Source organism: Dermochelys coriacea, chromosome 5 (assembly GCF_009764565.3).
Source record: "Dermochelys coriacea isolate rDerCor1 chromosome 5, rDerCor1.pri.v4, whole genome shotgun sequence".
NCBI classification, from domain to species: domain Eukaryota; kingdom Metazoa; phylum Chordata; order Testudines; family Dermochelyidae; genus Dermochelys; species Dermochelys coriacea.
Window position 1 is genome coordinate 29,206,651 of NC_050072.1, and position 18,947 is coordinate 29,225,597.

At 42.2% G+C, this 18,947-nt stretch overlaps 1 protein-coding gene across 2 annotated transcripts in view; it reads right to left on the minus strand.

Moving 5' to 3' along the window:
• Positions 1-18,947, minus strand: part of TTC33 (tetratricopeptide repeat domain 33) — a 122,685-nt gene that overhangs the window by 27,880 nt on the left and 75,858 nt on the right. For both annotated transcript variants that reach the window (XM_038401741.2, XM_038401740.2), the window contains exon 4: positions 9,854-9,985. In XM_038401741.2, coding sequence (XP_038257669.1) covers positions 9,854-9,985 — 132 coding nt within the window. The remainder of the gene's footprint in view (positions 1-9,853; positions 9,986-18,947) is intronic.

The window sequence follows — 18,947 nt, forward strand, 5'->3', positions numbered from 1 at the left end:
AATCTGATTACCCTGTAAAGTATTTACCATCCTGATTTTACAGAAGTGATTCTTTTACCTTTTCTTTAAATAACATTCTTCTTTTAAGAACCTGATTGATTTTTCTTCTTAAGATCCAAGGGTTTGGGTCTGTGTTCACCTGTACCAATTGGTGAGGATATTATTATCAAGCCTTCCACAGGAAAAGGGGTGTAGGGGGGGATATTTGGGGGGGGGGGGGGAAGATGTCTCCAAGTGGTTTCTTTCCCTGTTCCGTGTTTAAATCGCTTGGTGGTGGCAGCATACTGTTCAAGGACAAGGCAAAGTTTGTACCTTGGGGAAGTTTTTAACCTAATCTGGTAAGAATAAGTTTAGGGGGTCTTTCATGCAGGTCCCTACAACTGTACCTTAAAGTTCAGAGTGGGGAAGGAACCTTGACAGCTTCTCTGATGTGCAGGGTACCCAGCTGTGCTCTTCTAATTGCCCTGGTGTCTGATTGTGTGTAATCTGCCGCCAGGCGATTTGCCTCAACCTCCCACCCCACCATAAACGTCTCCCCCTTACTCTCACAGATATTGTGGAGCACACAGCAAGCAGCAATTACACTGGGAATATTGGTTTTGCTGAGGTCTAACCTAGTCAGTAAACTGTGCCAGCGAGCTTTTAAACATACAAATGCACATTCTATCACTATTCTGCACTAGCTCAGCCTATAGTTGAACAGCTCCTTACTACTGTCCAGGCTGCCTGTGTATGACTTCATGAGCCATGGCATTAAGGGGTAGGCTGGGTCCCCAAGGACAACTATAGGCATTTCAACATCCCCAATGGTAATTTTCTGGTCTGGGAAGTAAGTTCCTTCCCGCAGCTGTTCAAACAGACCAGAGTTCCTGAATATGCGAGCGTCATGTACCTTTCGTGGCCATCCCATGCTGATGTCAGTGAAAAGTCCCTTGTGATCCACCAGTGCTTGCAGCACTATTGAAAAGTACCCCTTGCGGTTTACGTACTGGCTGCCAAGGTGGTCCGGTCCAAAGATAGATGGAACACATATCCCTATCGCCCCACTACAGTTAGGGAACCTCACTGCAGCAAAGCCATCCACTATGACCTGCACATTTCCTAGAGTCGCTACCCTTGATAGCAGCAGCTCAGTGATTGCATTGGTTACTTGAATCACAGCAGCCCCCACAGTAGATTTACCCACTCCAAATTGATTCCCGACTGTCTGGCATTGCAAGCTTCCACAGGGCTATCACCACTGGCTTCTCAACTGTGAGGGCTGCTCTCATTTTGGTATTCTTGCGCTTCAGGGCAGGGGAAAGCAAGTCACAAAGTTCCATGAAAGTGCTCTTACGCATACGAAAGTTTTGCAGCCACTGAGAATCATCCCAGACCTGCAACACTATGCGGTCCCACCAGTCAGTGCGTGTTTCCTGGGCCCAGAATCAGCATTCTACGGCAGGAACCTGCCCCATTTATCATCATGATGTCCAAATTGCCAGGTCCTGTGCTTTGAGAGAAGTCTGTGTCCATGTCCTCATCACTATTGTTATCACGCTGTCGTTGCCACCTCACCTGCTTTTGCAGGTTCTGCACACACTGCAGGATAATGTGCGAGGTGTTTACAATGCTCACAACAGTAGCAGTGAGCTGAGCGGGCTCCCTGCTTGCTGTGGTATGGCGTCTGCAGGAGAGAAGGAGAGCAGAGTTGCAGTGGAAGCGGTGGATGACGACGGATGCCACGAGAATAGATATTTATACAGAACCACGAGAAGACCTGCAAGGTGGATTCATGGCACCAGGACACCAGAGTTGCAGCGAAAGCAGTAGATGACGACAACATGGAGAAATTTGCTATTGAGACTGAGCTCATTTACAAGAGCAGGAGAGCAGAGTTGCAGCGGAAGGAGTGGATGACGATGGTTAGCAGTCGTACTGCACCATCTGCTGACAGCAGCACCCAGGACACAACAGCAGCGGTGATGGTGAGCTGAGCGGGCTCCATGCTTGCTGTGGTATGGCGTCTGCACAGAAAAAAGGCGCAAAACTGTTGTCTGCCATTGCTTTCACGGAGGGAGGAGAGACTGACTACATGTACCCAAAACCACCCGCAACAATGTTTTTGCCCCATCAGGCAATGGGAGCTTAACCCAGAATTCCAATGGACGGCGGAGACTGCGGGAACTGTGGGATAGCTACCCACAGTGCACCGCTCTGTAAGTTGATGCTAGCCTCAGTAGTGAGGACACACTCTGCCGACCTAAAGCGCTTAGTGGGGACATTTGCAATCAACTGTATAAAATCAATTTCTAAAAAATCGACCTAATTTCATAGTGTAGACATACTCTGAGAGTGCTAGAACATAACAGGAGTGAAGGAAGTTTAGAAAGGCTTGGGAGGTGGGGATGTGAATAGCATGCCCACCAGGATTGTGGAGGGATTGTACTACCACGAGAGGAAGTCAGTACATGGGAAGGAAGGACCAGCAGCTTGGTGAGGGAGTCTACCTGTGGATCATAGACTGTTCGGAGCCCATGTTGGGGCTATGCATATGGAGACGGGCATGTGGTGTAACAGCAGTGCAAGACGCCATATGTCCTAGAAGGAAGAAGCATTGGCAGGCACATGTGTGTGGATGATGTCGGAATGTGGCAAGGAGGGCAACAAGGGTGGTGAAGCAGTCCCTGGGAACAAAGGCTCTGGCTGCCATGGAGTCCAAACATGCTCCTATAAAGGTAAGCATGTGCGTAGGAACGAGGACAGATTTTTCTTCATTGATGCATACTACTAGTCTCTGAATGATGGTGCGCAGGAAGTGCATGGTAGTTAGGAGGCGGGAGTGGGAGGATGCCACCAGAAGCCAGTCATCTAAGTAAGGAAATAGGGTGTCCCAATCGGCACATATAGGCTGCTACAACTGCAAAGACCTTGGTAAATACAAGGGGGGGGGGCCCAGTGGCAATCCCAAAGGGGAGAACACAAAATTGATAATGGGCATTCCCCACGACAAAGGAATTTGCAATAAGCAGGGTCTATATCTATATGAAAGTATGTGTCTTTCATATGGACAGCTGCGACCCAGGCTCTATGGGGGAGGGAGGGGATAGTAAGGAAGGTGACCATCTGGAAACTAAAGTTGGGGATGAATTTGTTCAAGGCACGTATGTGGCATATACCATCCCCTTTTTTTCAGACTGAGGAAATAGGGGGAATAGAATAAACGGCGGCAATGTGGCACAGGTTCTATGGAGCCCTTGCAGAGGAGGGTGGTGGCTTCATTGTGGAGAACATGGAGTTGGGAGAGGTCTGGGGAGCGTCCCCTGGGCAGATGGTGCCGAGGTAAGGAAAGGAATTTCATCAGGTATCCCTAATGGATGATGTCCAGCACCCAGCGATTGGAGGTGATGGAACTCCAAGTGTGGGCAAAGTGTGCCCGACGATCCCTGAATATGACGGGGTGTGTGCCCAGAAGGGTTATGGGCAGTTCGCGGGTGTTGATATAAGAGTCAAAATGATTGTTTGGGTCATCGGTGGGAAGTTGAAGTGGCAGAGGCAGCTGAGGGAGAGTGCCACAGCCGTTGAGAGTGAACTTGATGCTGAGGAGTTTCAAAAGTCATCGGGGGTATGGTTGATAGGCGGTGCTAGGACAGAAGGGTGGAGATGTTGTCGGCAGGTGGGAGATGGAATATAGATACCCAGGGAGCAAAGGGTGGCACGAGACTCCTTAAGGGAGTGAAAAGATTTGTCCGTTTTGTCGCTAAACAATTTATTGTTGTCAAAGGGAAGGTCATTCAGCATCACCTGGACCTCCTTTGGAAGACCACTAGACTGGAGTCACTCGTCATGACGGAGGACAACCCTGGACACTAAGGAATGAGAGGCAGTGTCTATAGCATCCACTGCTGCCTGGAGTTCAACTTGGGCCACCAATTTGTCTTCACCTAGCATGCATTGGAAGTCCTGCTGTCGGTCAGGAAGGAGAGAGTCCTGGAAATAGAACAGAAAATCGTATTTGTCCAAAATGGCTTGGTAACTGACAATAGAAAATTGCAACCCCAGCCCAAGATGAATAAACTTTTCTACTCAGCAAGTCTAGTTTCTTGGCACTGCGATCTGGTGGTGTTGATTTGAAGTGCTGCTGACGGGCTCGTGCACTGGCAATTTGGAAAGGAAATTTGGCAGAGGGTGGGTGAACAGAAAATCAGTGTCCTTGGAGGGGATGAAATAGCAGTGTTCCACTCACTTTGGTGTAGGGGCACAAGAGGCTGGTGTGTGCCACACCGTCTGGGTCGGTTGTAAAATAGCCGAATGGATGGGCAACCCTGTGTGGGAGGTCCTGGAAGCTAAGAATGTCCAGGAATTTGTCGTGAGGGTCCTGAACATACTCTACTGGAAGGTTGAGGGCAGGGGCCATGCGATGGAGAAGGGACTGGTATTGTGCATGGTCATCCAGTTGGGAGGGGGAAGGTGAGATAAGGGCATTGTCCTACGATGATGAAGCACCCATAGGAATGGGTGGTTCCAGTGGTGCTGTCGTGATCATTGGTGCTGATGAACCCAGAGCGTCCAGGAGTTCGTCCTGGAAGGTGGCATATGCACTGGATAGGTGCAGTGTTGGTGATGCGCCTCATGATTATGGTAAGGGTCCCAGGAGGCCCAATACAGACACAAGTAGGGGTCGCCATGCATGGGCAGGGCATGCGGGTACTGGAAACAAGTGTCGGTGGTGTGACAGTAATCCGGAGGGTAGGCGCTGTGCCGAGGGTCCAGACAATAAAAGCAAAAAGGTGAGAGAGCTGTGTCTGGTTCAGAAGACCAGACGGACTCCAACTGCTCCGGGAAGGGGGGAGCCGATGGTGCAGGCAGTACTGCCAGTACCAGTGATGTGGGAGGACGGTCAACGAGGAGAAGGGGCTCGGTTGTCATCAGCGCTGGCAGAGAGGGATGGAGGACAAGGGGTTCATCAGCCGGAATAGGGAGCTTGGGGCCCTATGGTGGTTCCCAAAGCGGTGGGGTACTGGTGAAGGGCACCATAATTGTTGGTGTAAGAGGCGATAAACAGCCTGGAGTGCCCGGGACCAGAAGCACCGAGCTCGACGGATCCATGGGGTCAATGGTGCTGTGAGTGATATAAAGGATCCCAGTGTCAGAATCGAGAGGGCTGGCGGAGAGCAGTGGCATTTGGAATGATGTTCTGTGCATGCTTTCTTGGAAGCCGGTGCTGAGGTCAAAGCTGAACCTTCAGCTATTGCGTGCGACTTCTGGCCCGACTAATTCCAGCTCAGGGAGGAAATGCTGCATTTTGAGGTGATCCCCATCAGGGAGCCACCCATGCCTGTGCTTCTTGTGCATGCGGTGGGGCTCTGGCAATGCCGTATGGGAGGGGTCAGGTGAGGCGGTCAATGTCCGTGATGGGCATTGCTCCAGCTCAGGTCTTGCTGCGCACGTGGCCGCACGGCCTCTGCCATTAGAAAATTTCAGAGCTGGAGCTTGCTAGCTGCCTAGGTCTGTGACGGGAAAGAGTGGCAAATGGAGGAGTGAGACACTATGTGGGCTTTGCCCAGATGGTACAGGTAGTGGGTGTGCTCGTCACTCACCGAGAAGGAGCAAGGGCACGAGGCAGTTTTTAAAACTGGCTTGATGGGGCATAATCCCACGGCTTGGGAGAAGCACCCCCAAAGGGGAGAAATCTAACGAAGAACCTAACTGGCTACCAATGAAAAATGGACAACTACCTAACTAAACAAGGAAAAGATATACAGTGAAAAAGGTTGAATGCAGTACTCTTAGGGACTGAGAGAATGGAGGTACAGGGTTTTAACTCTGGCCATGCGGCGGTCAGAGGGAACTTGAGTTGCGTCGACCTGCACAGCCTCTTAAAGCCTCGGATACACCACGTGGTTGACACACGATGCGGGTCAACGGACAATACTATGAACAGTTCCAGCTCCAGTGCATGGCATGCATGCACATCCACAACTGGAATCCACATGGGAATCAAAGAAGAATTTCACTCATCTTGCAGTCCAATATCAACCCCTATAATCACATCCCCACCTTCCTTTGACCTAGCAGAGGGAAGAAGGGAAGAGCACGTGATGTGTGGAACAATAAGGAAGAAATCTCTAGATCCTGATCTCATGCAGTTATTTCCACCAAGCAGCACAAATGTTCTGGCCATATTTAAATTCTATATTCCCTGTACAAATACTGCCTGTTAGACAGTGCTTAATTTATAATGAAAGGGGTGCCAGAGCTCAAGCAATTTTTTTACTTTCATAACTGACTCAGCAAGTCCAGAGGTGCAGGGCTATGAACTGCCAAGCCTAGAAGTGGTGGGGCTCAGCCCTGGCAAAAATTAAGCCCAGCTATTAGGTCATATGAAAATTCATTGTACACCAAAGCACATGAAAACTCTAAGTAGTCCTTCCTGGCCATGGTTTAACACAATGGAACAGGGGGTCCATGGCTTATCCGTGTCGTGCGGAGGAGCTGGAGGTACAACCAGGCAAATTGGTTGAAACTATAGTAGAGAGTTATCAGACACATAGATGAACTTAATATGTTGGGGAAGAGGGAACACAGCTTTTCTAAAGGGAAATCATGCCTCACCAATCTACTAGAATTCTTTGAGGGTGTCAACAAAAATGTGGACATGGGTGGATATAGGATCTGTGGCTTTTCAGAAAGCATTTGACAAGGTCCTTTAGCAAAGACTCTTAGGCAAAGCAAGCAGTCATGGGAAAAGAGGGAAGGTCCTCCCATAGATCAGTAACTGGTTAAAAGACAGGAAACAAAGGGTAGGAATAAATGGTCCAGTTTTCACCTTGGAGAGTGATAAATAGTGTAGTCACCCAAGGATCTATACTGGGACCAGTGCTGTTCAACATATTCATAAGTGATCTGGAAAAAGCGTAAACAGTAAGGTGACAAAGTCTGCACATGGATACAAAATGACTCAAAATAGTTAAATCCAAAGCAGACTGCAAAGAGCTATAAAGTCTGACCTCCTGCAGAACACAGGCCATAGAATTTCACTGGTGATTCAGTGTGCCATACTTTAGATATGCATGAGTTTGTATACAAAACATCCCCATCTTGTGATATCAAGACAATAGAAAAAGAACACTGTACATATGTAGTATGCAGCTTTCAAATGTTATTTATATATCAATTTTTTTCAAATACACTAAAGACACTAGTCCTCACTGATGCTTCTATTTATAAAAAAAATTAAAAAAACTTTGAGTGATCCAGCCAGAAAACAAACAAAAAAAGAAAACAGTTCATATCAATTTCTCATAAATGGCCAAAGAAATGTCAGCCTAAACATTACACTTTAATCATTCTCTTTTCAACAGGACTCTGAATTCCCTGTAAATGTATTATTCTTGGATCATCACACAGCTGCTCAACTCCATGTATTACAAAAGATCAAATAAAATAAAGCAAATATCTTATTTCAGAATCCCTTATCAATCATTTTACTGATGGCCTTTTGCCTTCACTATTTGTTTTCATCAACAGTTCTGCTTGGTTGTGCTTTCAAATTAACACAGCAGGAAAACTGTGTACACAGATATGAATGTCACATACGTTTAATCATCACAAACATTGGGGTCTCACCCACATTGCTCTTTATTATAGGATAGCTGGTTTGAATTATATTTGAGATAGATATTATTAATTATAGCCACCCTTTTATTTGTAGTTCCAGTTCATTAGTCTATGCGTTGATGTGAGCTTTTCCTGGGAAACTGTTTTTTTATCTTTATAATTCTGTGACACAATGATCAGAACTCCTGCACTCTGCTACACTAGCCTTAACCATCCACTTGTTTACTTCTGTCATAAACATCTCCATGCTTTCTTATATACTGACTACTATGCATGGCATGACTGCCCTGAACTAGTCCAGAAGACCATCACCCACTCCTCCTTCACAAGATCTACTTCGTCTGAAACACTAACAAGGAAAGGTAAGTTGAGGAGCAGTTGGGTATAATTGTTGTGTACTTATTCATTTATCAGTTAAATACACATACATACGCACACACACATACACACACGCACACACATATGTACAGTATGTACAAGGACAATGTAATTGCCCAGTAAAAGTGTATTTTTTAAAAATAGGGTATCTTAGTGTACACTTTTGCAAAAAGAGAATCTGCTAAAGGGTCCAACCTATATTTATTCAGTTATTTTGTTAAAGAATTTTAAACCATATAAAAAAAAATTTCAACAACATTAACTTGCAGCTCAATGCGATTCCAGATCTCTGTATATTTTATTTTACACAATGTATGAACCAGCAGGGCTGGAACCAGAGACTATGGGGGTTTGGGGTGGCTGATGCCACCACATCAGCACAGGAGGCTTAGATTGGGCTCCTACAGGAGGACCCTGTAGGTCTGGGTTTGGTAGAAAGTACCACACAGCAAGACCAGAGTGGCAGCGCCTCACAGCCCATTGATTGGCTGGTACCAATACTTAAACCAGGAAGCATGGAAGGGAGCTGTCTGAGGAACACCACAGACTACCTGCCTGTTTCTGTTTGCAACAGACCCTGCTTGCAACAGACCTTAGAGCAGTGGTCAGCAACTTTTCAAAAGTGGTGTGCCAAGTCTTCATTTATTCACTCTAATTTAAGGTTTCGCATGCCAGTAATACATTTTAACGTTTTTAGAAGGTCTTTTTCTATAAGTCTATAAATATATAACAAAACTATTGTTGTATGTAAAGTAAATAAGGTTTTTAAAATGTTTAAAAAGTTTCATTTAAAATTAAATTAAAATGCAGAGCCCCCCCCAGATCGGTGGCCAGGACCCAGGCAGTGTGAATGCCACTGACAATCAGCTCGCGTGCCGCCTTTGGCACAAGTGCCATAGGTTGCCTACCCCTGCCCTAGACTCTAGCTTCCGATCCTGGTTTGTCCTTGACTTCGCTATTTAATTGTTGTCTGTAACCTGGTGCCCAACCCTGGTCTCCTGGTAACCTGACCCTGCCTGCCTCCTGACTCTCAGTTTGCCCTCTGACCTTCCTTGGTCTTTGGCCTACCAGTGACCTCACCTTACCTGCCTCCTAATGCCAGATTTTTCATCTGGCCACTGGCCTGTCTTGAACTCTGACCTCCTTGTACCTGATTTGGCTGGACTCCCAATTCCTGCTCCAACCAGTAGGTCTGACCACCAATGTCCTAGTCATGACACACAAGCATCCATCACACTTATCTCTGGGCACATGTACCTACATTTCTTAAACACAATGTAAAATTAACCTATCATTGCCAAACTAGGTATAATAGAGGGCTATAATATTTGATCCACAAAATTAAGTATTCTAATGGAGTAGACAACTCAACCTTACTTTCATATAGATTTGCTAAATTCATAAACTTTTCCTTGAGGAAAAGAGTAAGGTCTTGTTTAGATGAGTGTTTTAACAACTGATGTAGCTGCAACAGTACAAACCCCTATTACAGACAAGCTGTGCCAATGCAGACCATGACTTGAACAGGTACATTGATTTCAAACCATGGTAAACTGCACTGAATCTAGCTAGGCAATAGGCATCTGCACTTGTGTAGTTAGATATGTGTAACAACACTATTGGTTAAATCCCTCATGTGAACAAGGTGAATGGCTTTGATCTGGCCGGGTCTTTAACAAACCCAACAATAATGTTATACTGGAAATGTTTGTTAAGATTACTGGAAAGAAAAGGAACAATAATCTTTTGTCTTGTTTACATTTGAGTTTTATAAGGAAATTAAATTACTTTGGCATTCTGGTACTTTTACTCTATCACACGTGGTTCTGAAGTCATGATCTGCATGTTCCACTCTTTGATAAGGCTGTTTTCTTACCAGTCCTATTTCTCCTAATCCAAGCTGGGCACGTCCCAAAGTCTGCCATGCCTCCCAAGAATGTGGATTTCTCTGGATGGCCATTTCTGCTGCATGCACTGCTGGGAACATCTCATGTAGAGCCATCAAGACCTATGAAAAAGTACTATGTGTAGATTAGTCAGTGATACCCCAAAATCTCAAGCAGAAAATCATAAATAGCTAGCTTGCAATAGCCAGAGCCCTCTGCTACTGATTGTACATATATATACATATTAGCTCTGGGGAGATTTCGTAGTTGCACTGAGAGGAGCACAAACTGCCTGCTCTCTTTGCCAACTTGTAGCAGAAGGGAACATATCAGTAGCAGCACCTATGCTCCTCTAAGCACAGAGGACTCTATTCTGGTTAGCTCCTATGCATATCTATGAAATGGGCCACAAACTTGCCCAATATACAGATCAGTGGTAGATATGACAACCAGCAACAACAGGGCACTGTGTGTTTCACCTACACAGTACTAATTTTCATCACAATACTCAGAATCTGACATGCTAGAAATGGGTTACTTTTCCTAGCTTTCATTCTTGTTCTATCACCTTTAAACAATTTCAGCTTCCTTACTTTCCCTACAAAAGGGATTGTTTTTAGTTGTCTTGTAAAAACTAGACAGAATTGAATTATTGGATAGCCATTACTACTACTACTAATACTTAGTTCTTACAGAGCACTTTTCATTCATGGATTTCAAAGAGCTTTACAATAGCAAGTTAAATATTCCCATTTCACAGATGGGGAAACGGAGGCACAGACAGGTCAAGGGACTTGCTCAATTAGCACAGTAATTTTTGAAATGCTAATCAGTGGCAGCACTAGGAGCAGAATGGAAGTCTCCAGCCCTATCTACTACTAAGCCATAGTGGTTCCATTAATTGTGTTTAAGCTAGTAACATAAATTACTTTAATATATTAGAAGGCGAAAACATTAAAGGTCAAACTCTGACACGAACTCCAAGTATTTTTTTAAAAAAAAATTTTTTTTATGAGAAGGCTAAAATATATCAAATACAAATATAGCAAACATGAGTAACCTAAGTCTGGAAATGAACCTTACAGATCATGTAATAGCATATAATTTCCACTGTAATTAACAATGATCATTATATTTGAAAGCTCTGGGCTTTGCTACTGCAAAGCACTATGCCTAGGAATGAAAATTCACCAATCTAAAAAAGCTGCATATGGTTTAAAATGCAGAGACCCTCCTATTCAGCAGCACAATCCACTTATTTTTCAAGCCCTCTGTGGAATTGGCACCTGCTACCAAGACCACCTCACTTTCAGATCACTATCTCGGACACACTCTACTATGATAATTGACACCAGTCTAATGACAATTACATTCCACTGAAACGATGGAAATGTCACAACTGATAATCATGTACAGGGAACTGTTTTCTCAGCGGCTGGCTCACAACTATGAAAATTACTACCAGAGTAGATTAGAATGACTGACTGTGTCTTCATATCAAAATGTAAAACCCAGTTCTTGCACCTAGATGTCCCACAATAAATTAAACCACTACCACCACATATTGACTTGACTGTGGATTGAAGGGAAAAAAGATACAAAGATATTTTGAATGTTTAGTTTTATAACTTGTAAAGCGTTCTGATAGCACTATGATGAGCACAATACAAGCACTAGACAGATAAGAAAGCTAATAATTCTGTACAAGAGAAACAAAACAAACAGCATGCCAATGAACACTTTAAATAAAAACTGGTGTTTTTAGTGTGACTACCCTATGGTACAATTTAGAAATCTGGGTTCAATTTAATTCCACTTGATAATCTTAGAACAGAGTTTAATGGGTGGCTGGAATTCTTTTGAGAAATGCATGATCTAATGCCTTTTTTCCATTTCTTTTTCATATCAGTTGTCAGCAAACCTGATGTTTGAGGAAAGCCTGCAAAATATTCCATTACTTTTCCAAAGTCTTCAGATTATTTATAATTTTGTGTGCACTAGTCCTCTTCCTCCCATTAACAACAGATTTGTAAACAGAACCATCCAATAATTATTAGTTGGCCGGTGTTCAGACTTCCAGTTTAAAAAGTGATCTTGTTTTGTTAGCTGTCCGAACTGCAGCATTAACAAATTTGTCTTAATATTCATCTCTTGATATGTCTGTTGTGACAAGAGTACAGTACAAATCTGAGGAAACATTGGCCAGGGCACTTTTAGGAGCCTAACATGGCATTCAATGCCTCCTGCCAATATTTTTCCAGTGTAAAATAACTCCAAAACATATATCTGAGTGTTTTCTCATGCAGCTATTATTATTGGCAGTTTGGAGATGTCCTTTCCTAAAAGTAAATTCAGAGATATAATACATATGTATTCATTACTCTTTCAAATAATCATTCATCAGAAACATAATTTTTTCCACTTTTTTGTTTACTGAGCTATACATTTTCTAATATGGGAAAAATCTTCCATTCTAATCTCCCCTACAGTGAGCATGTGCATAAAGTTAAGCATGTGCTTTAAGTGCTTTGCTGAATCAGGGCCCTACCCATTAAGGTTCTTTAGTGCAGCACCTGACTTGAATGTGCTTCATGTGCTTATAGTTAGACATCTGCTTAAGTACCCTGCTGAACTGGGATGTGTATATTTTGTGCAGCAAACCAATGTTCTTTCAAAGTCCTTTAAGAAGTCCTTAAAGAGAGTTTTACTTAAACTTGGAATGTATAATAAATGCTATTAAAATCAACTCTTCAATTTAGAGAGAGGTTTTCAAAAAGACACACCCAATTTCCACATGCAAAACAGGTACAAATTTACACCCACATGTGTATTTTTTGGCACAATTTATATATATATTATATATATATATAAAAGACACACACACACACCCCCACTGCTCTGAGCGGGAGCAGAGAATGCATACAAAAGAACAAAATGCTTATCAAACTGCTTAAGTCCCAGATAATTTTTAAACAAGGAGACTCACAATACAGATGACTCTCCTTCCTTCCTGTCTTCAAATAGAGTTATCAGCACCAAACTGACTCGCTTGAGCATTTTGGCTTGATTTAGATTAATCTACCTGTGACTTTCCTGCTTTAACAAATAATATTTTAATAGTGGCCACTGCAGGGACTAGCAAAGAGGAATTAATGTAAAGAGAATGAAATTTTGACCATATTATTACTTAGAAATTGAGAATCTGATTTTGCTAGGTCAGTAAATACACTGTAACAGTGAATAAAAACACAATATGTACAATGAAGCTTTTGTTCTGCTCAGATTAGCATCATACTATCAAGACAGAATCTACCATATTTCTAAATCCATTTTCAAGATTACATGCCCAGGAAATGCTGTAACATTTATATACATTTGAATGGTGCACCAAATGCTTTAAACCTAGTGACTGAGTTTTATTTGAATGTAAGAGGAGCTGTTCAAAACGTACTTTCAAGTGCAGTTCTATCCTGAAAAATGAATTTGTAAAAATACTACTGCAAGGTGCTGTATTTATTGCATTTCACTAATTTTCACATAAAATTATCCCAGTTGGCAAGTGAAAATATTTTACTTCTAATTGCCAGTCCCTCAAACATCCCCTAAAATAGATTTCTTTCCATGTCATGACATCTCCTTTTGGATGACTCATGACCAATTTAAATATAACATGGCTAAAAAGTAAATCCATACCTACATTCCCAAACCCTCGTAATTCCTCCTTTCTCTAGTAGTGACATAACCACCACCCAGGTACTATCTTTGGATCTTTTCTCTGTCTTGCCCCACCCAAATCCAGCCCATACTCACATCTTGCCACCTCTCCTTACAAATACCTCTAAGATAGAGGTCTTTTCATCCTGCCCAAGCCTGTCTTGATTACAGCAATCCCCTTTACTTCCATGACACCCAATCACTCCAGCCAGTCAATTCAAAATGTCACTCCCCCTGAATCCTTCCATGCCCCTCCCTACTGATCTACTCGTGAGTTGCTCTTGCCTCCTTTGCTCCATCATATCAGCCTTGATAGTTCAGTTGTCTGCTTCTCTCACACGCATGTCCCTGCTCTCTTCCATCCCTTACACATGGAATGCCTTACTGAATTGGTCTGTAAAACAATCGTTTTTCTCATTCATATTGCTCTTCAAGACCAACTTCTATTGCAATTCTTACAGAAATTTGCCTATTGGTAATGGCTAGGCACATAGCCGGAGATGGATTGCTGATATTTATTTTAAAAAAAGTCTCTCAAGCTATACATACAGGCCACTGAAGTTGATGAAAGACTTCCACAGACTTCAATGGGCCCTGAACCAGACCCATAGGTGGTCTATCAAAATACTACTTATTATTACTATTACCCTTATTCTCCTTCTCCTCTTTCCTTTTACACTCACTTTTTGTGTCTTTCCTAAGGGCTTGTCTACAGTTGGAAATTTACCGTGACTGATATTCAGGAATAATTATTCTGAAATAGTCATTTCAGTATAAACCCACCTGTGGATACTCACTCCAGAATAAGACAGCCTTTTTCCAAGTTAGTTTATTCACTTCCAAAGTGGATTACTTTAGACTAGGGGATCTCAACTCAATTTACCTTAGGGCCAGGGCCAGTCTTCAAATCCTCCCAGCGGGCCAATAATGTCACTGAAGATGGTGTTCAGAAAACATTTATATTGTATTTTTTATTTTGAATTTCTTAGAAATAATAAAATTGTCATACAACTTCATACAATTCTTCGCCTGCCAGAGTGTTTTTAGTGTTTGCCAGACACCTGGCAATGCTTTAGTTCTGTCAGTTTGTTGATGTTTGGCCTCAGTGATTGAGCTGTTGAAATCTTCAGGATTGCAGCAAGGTGGGAGAAGGGATAGCTCAGTGATTTGAGCATTGGCCTGCTAAACCTAGGGTTCTGAGTTCAATTCTTGAGGGGGCCGTTTAGGGATCTGGTGCAAAAATTGGGGATTGGTCCTGCTTTGAGCAGGGGGTTGGACTAGATGACCTCCCGAGTTCCCTTCCAACCCTGTGATTCTGTGCATCAGATAGCTGTGTTCAGTATTTTGACTTGTTTATATTAATTGTGGGAAAAAATGACGGGGCCTCCATGGCTGATTCTACCTGGCAACTAATGACACTACCTCCATGGTTGACTTTGCATGGATACTAGTGATGATATCTCTGTCCCTCTCCCTCAGCCAATGGGAGCTGCGGGGGGCAGCGCCTGTAACAGACATTGCTGGCAGCCTGTCTGAATGCATCTCTCCTCCGCAGGCCACAGTGGGGAGGTTCTCAGGCCACAGATGGCCTGCAGGCCTGGACTTTGAGACACCTTCTTTAGACTGTAATCTCTTTTAGGCAGGGACTATGTCCTGCTGTGAGTTGTACTGTACTTAGCACAATGGGGCCCTTGACCCTGATTGGGTCCTTTGGGTACTACCACAGCACAAAGACATACATGTTTAAATAATCATTACCACCAGTTAAAAAGCTTCTGCAGATTTCACTTTATGCCGCCAGTGCTACCTGTGCAACCCCTTTGTGTCCATATTATGTCCTCACAGACATTGGTATAGACTTTGGCAAATGGAAAAGAAATTCATCTTTCATACTTCTACCAATCACTTGAAACTAGGGGAAACAATTATAAGGAACAAACCAGGGCTTTTAAAAAAACAACCACAAACTGGAATAAACTGGATTAAGCAGTTTTAGTATGTCTCTTTGAAATCCCAGTTTACTCTAATGAAAAACTGGTTCCACTATACCATCTCCTTTCAACAGGGCATTATGGGGTGAAAAGAAGTAGTTGTAAATTGCTGGACACCAAATAATTTTATTTTAAAAAATTAACTAAAAATATTTAAGAGAGACAAAGTAGGTGAGGTGATATCTAGCCCAGTATCCTATCTTCCAACAGTAGCCAATGATAGGTGCCCCAAAGGGAATGAACAGAACATGTAATCATCAAGTGATTCATCCCTTGTCACCCATTCCCAGCTTCTGGCAAACAGAGGCTAGGGACACCATCCCTGCCCATCCTGACTAATAGCCACTGATGGACCTATCTTCCATGAATGCATCTAGTTCTTTTTTGAACCCTCTTATAGTCTTGGCCTTCTCAATATCCTCTGGCAAGGAGTTCCACAGGTTGACCATACATTGGTGAAAAAATACTTTGTTTTAATTCTGCTGCTTATTAATTTCATATGGGGACCCTTAGTTCTTGTGTTATGAGAAGGAATAAACAACACTACCTTATTTACTTTCTCCACATCAATCATGATTTTATAGACTTCTATCATATCCCCTCTTGATCATCTCTTTTCAAAGCTGAAAAGTCCCAGCCTTATTAATTTCTCCTTATATGGCAGCTGTTCCATGACCCTAATCATTTTTGTTGCCCTTTTCTGAACCTTTTCCAATTCCCATATATCTTTTTCGAGATGAGATGACCACATCTGCATGCAGTATTCAAGGTTAGATATAGATGTTGTTTCACATACTTTAAGGGACATCATGATCAAGAACAAGCAAAAATAATGAAAATTATTAACCATGGCTATTTCATTAACATTAACCAAAACAAAACATTAAACAAAACAGCACAAATGATCAAACACAAATAATAAACTGGTTACTTCCATTATAATCTCTTCCATATGCCTCTGTGTGGAGACCTATTAACAGAGATTACACCCTTGAGAGTGAACCGCTTCTGGGGGCTGCTTTTATCTTAGTAAATTAAGACAAAAGTATATTATTTCATGAAATTATTGTGAATTCAGTTTTAGCAACTTATTAGATAATTAAAACTGTTTATGTATGGGCAAGATAATTTAAGGAAGTGAAGCCTATCTAGTTAATAATAATCTAACCAGTTTATAGCTGAGCAAAATAAGAATCTTAACTAAATCCTATGAAATCAAAGAAGATATTTAAATTAGTTACTTAGAAGAAGCTGTGTTAAAACAGGCTAAATATGAATATTAAGAATCCTAAATCCAATTATATCCCACTATTTCTCTATTTAAGATTATTTAGCCCAGTCTCCTCTCCAGGAATACATGTCCGAACAACATGGTGATTAACGGGACAAACTGTTAGTCTTTTAAATTACAGTATTTCAATATTCCAACAAAATCATTGCAAGAGTTTTAATTCTAATCCTTTGGTGGTGTTTTAGTTAACTTCCTCTCACCAATCCATGCTGAAGTCTTGGGGAATTTTTCCTAGGTTAGTTTCTTCTTGAGTCTTCTCCGTTTTTCTTATTTGTCTGTTGCAGCTTGCTTATGGAGTGCTGTACGGTGTTTGAGCAGGGTAGCCAAGGATGTGTAAAGGCTGCTCACTTCAGAGTTTATATCCTTCGTCCTATTTTCATGAAATGATAGGAAAACTCACCCTTTTCAGGTCTGTTTAGATTTAAAGCTGGTGGCTGTCACGCTTTCATTGGCTTCATGCCTTTGGGGTTGAGTTAGGTGACACTTTCAGCTTCTGAATATGCAATCTGTTTAATGCACATGCAATATTTCATTAGTTGCCTTTGCTCTTCTTGTGGCAGGAAAGGTTCAGATAAATTTTAAAGTTAGTTTTAACTCTTTTTATTTAGTCCAGTTTATGAGATAGTCTCTTGATTTTATTAGAGTCTGACAGGAAATGAAATTCTGTTTTCAAAAATTCTGAACACTTCTGTTCTTTATACAAAAGGTTTTAGTTATTAAAAGTTTTTTTTAAAATTAAATAATTTACAAACTCTTTAGCTTAAATATAATTAAAAGCTATTGACTTTGGAGATATGATTCTTGTCTTCCAGAGTTGATGGTTTGCTTGTGCACTGCCAGTAATTAGCTAATTCTCCATGAATATAAATATTCTATACTTAAATGGCTTCTTACGCTAGTCAAGCAACATCACTAGATTCCATGTTGGCATATAAAGCATTTTACCATTTATATAGCAATGACATTAGAAGCTTTGTATTTAGCAAACATATTTGCAAGCATGCACTTTGCAAGAGGTGTTTGTCATGTTAACATTTAAAAAATAAACAAAAGTTTAAACCTTCTCCAACTACACAAGTTTTTCTCTTAAATTTTTAAGAGGACAAGCAGGTTTGCTTGCAAGAAGGTGTGGGTTGGTAGAGTCCACTTTACTTAGATGTATTGCTCCGATAATATACCCTACATTCCTTTTTACAATTAGGCCTCTACTTAAAACATTAATGTTTTACGTGGTCTGTCTTTTTGAGGTTTGTTTGTCCTTGGGAGATAGAAGCAGAAACCTGAAATTTCTTGGATTACCTTTAACGCAATTAGATCAACATATGTATTGTTATATTTCCAAGCATCCTGACTATGTCATTATTGTAGCTGTATCTTAAGGTTTAAAGTAAAGGTAAAGGTAAAGGTGCAAACAAGTTTGTAATGACTTAAAATATATTCAATTATAATACTTTTATTAGTATCATTTTGCATCAATATTCAGGTCTCTTCCTGTGTAGGGGTGTGCTCCCCACACTCACCCTGAAGGGGTTAATATAGGCCAGATGGGCCAATTAACCTATTAGGCTGAAACGGGGGATATTTAGATGGAAAAAGGAGCCCTATTAAGGGAAGCTTGCTTGTGCAGGAACAGGTGGGACCTGGTAGCAGAAAGAGGGCTACAGGGAAAAGGCCTACAGTCACTCACCCCAGAATGAGAGAAAAAGATTTAGACCCAAAAGGAAGGGTTTGTTTAGCAGACACAAAAGAAAGGGGTTTGGCTAGAAGAGTGGAGAATGCAACCATGGGATATAGGCAAGGTAGGAAGTAGTCCAGGGGAGTGGCAAGAAGGTTACTGGTTGCTCAGACCTTTGCTGTTGAAGATAGGGATCTGGACTGGAACCCAGAGTACAGGGTGGACTTGGGTTCCTCTATCACTGAGTCGGTGGCACAATCTGGGCAGTGAACTTGAAGCCCATCCAAGTCCATTTGTTCTAGACATTGAGGAATGGCCCAACCAGGGCAATGGAGTTAAGGACTGCCTGGGACAGTGTGGAAGACTGTGATAATACGCTGGAAGGGGAGGACTCTTGTGACTTGGCTGGAGGG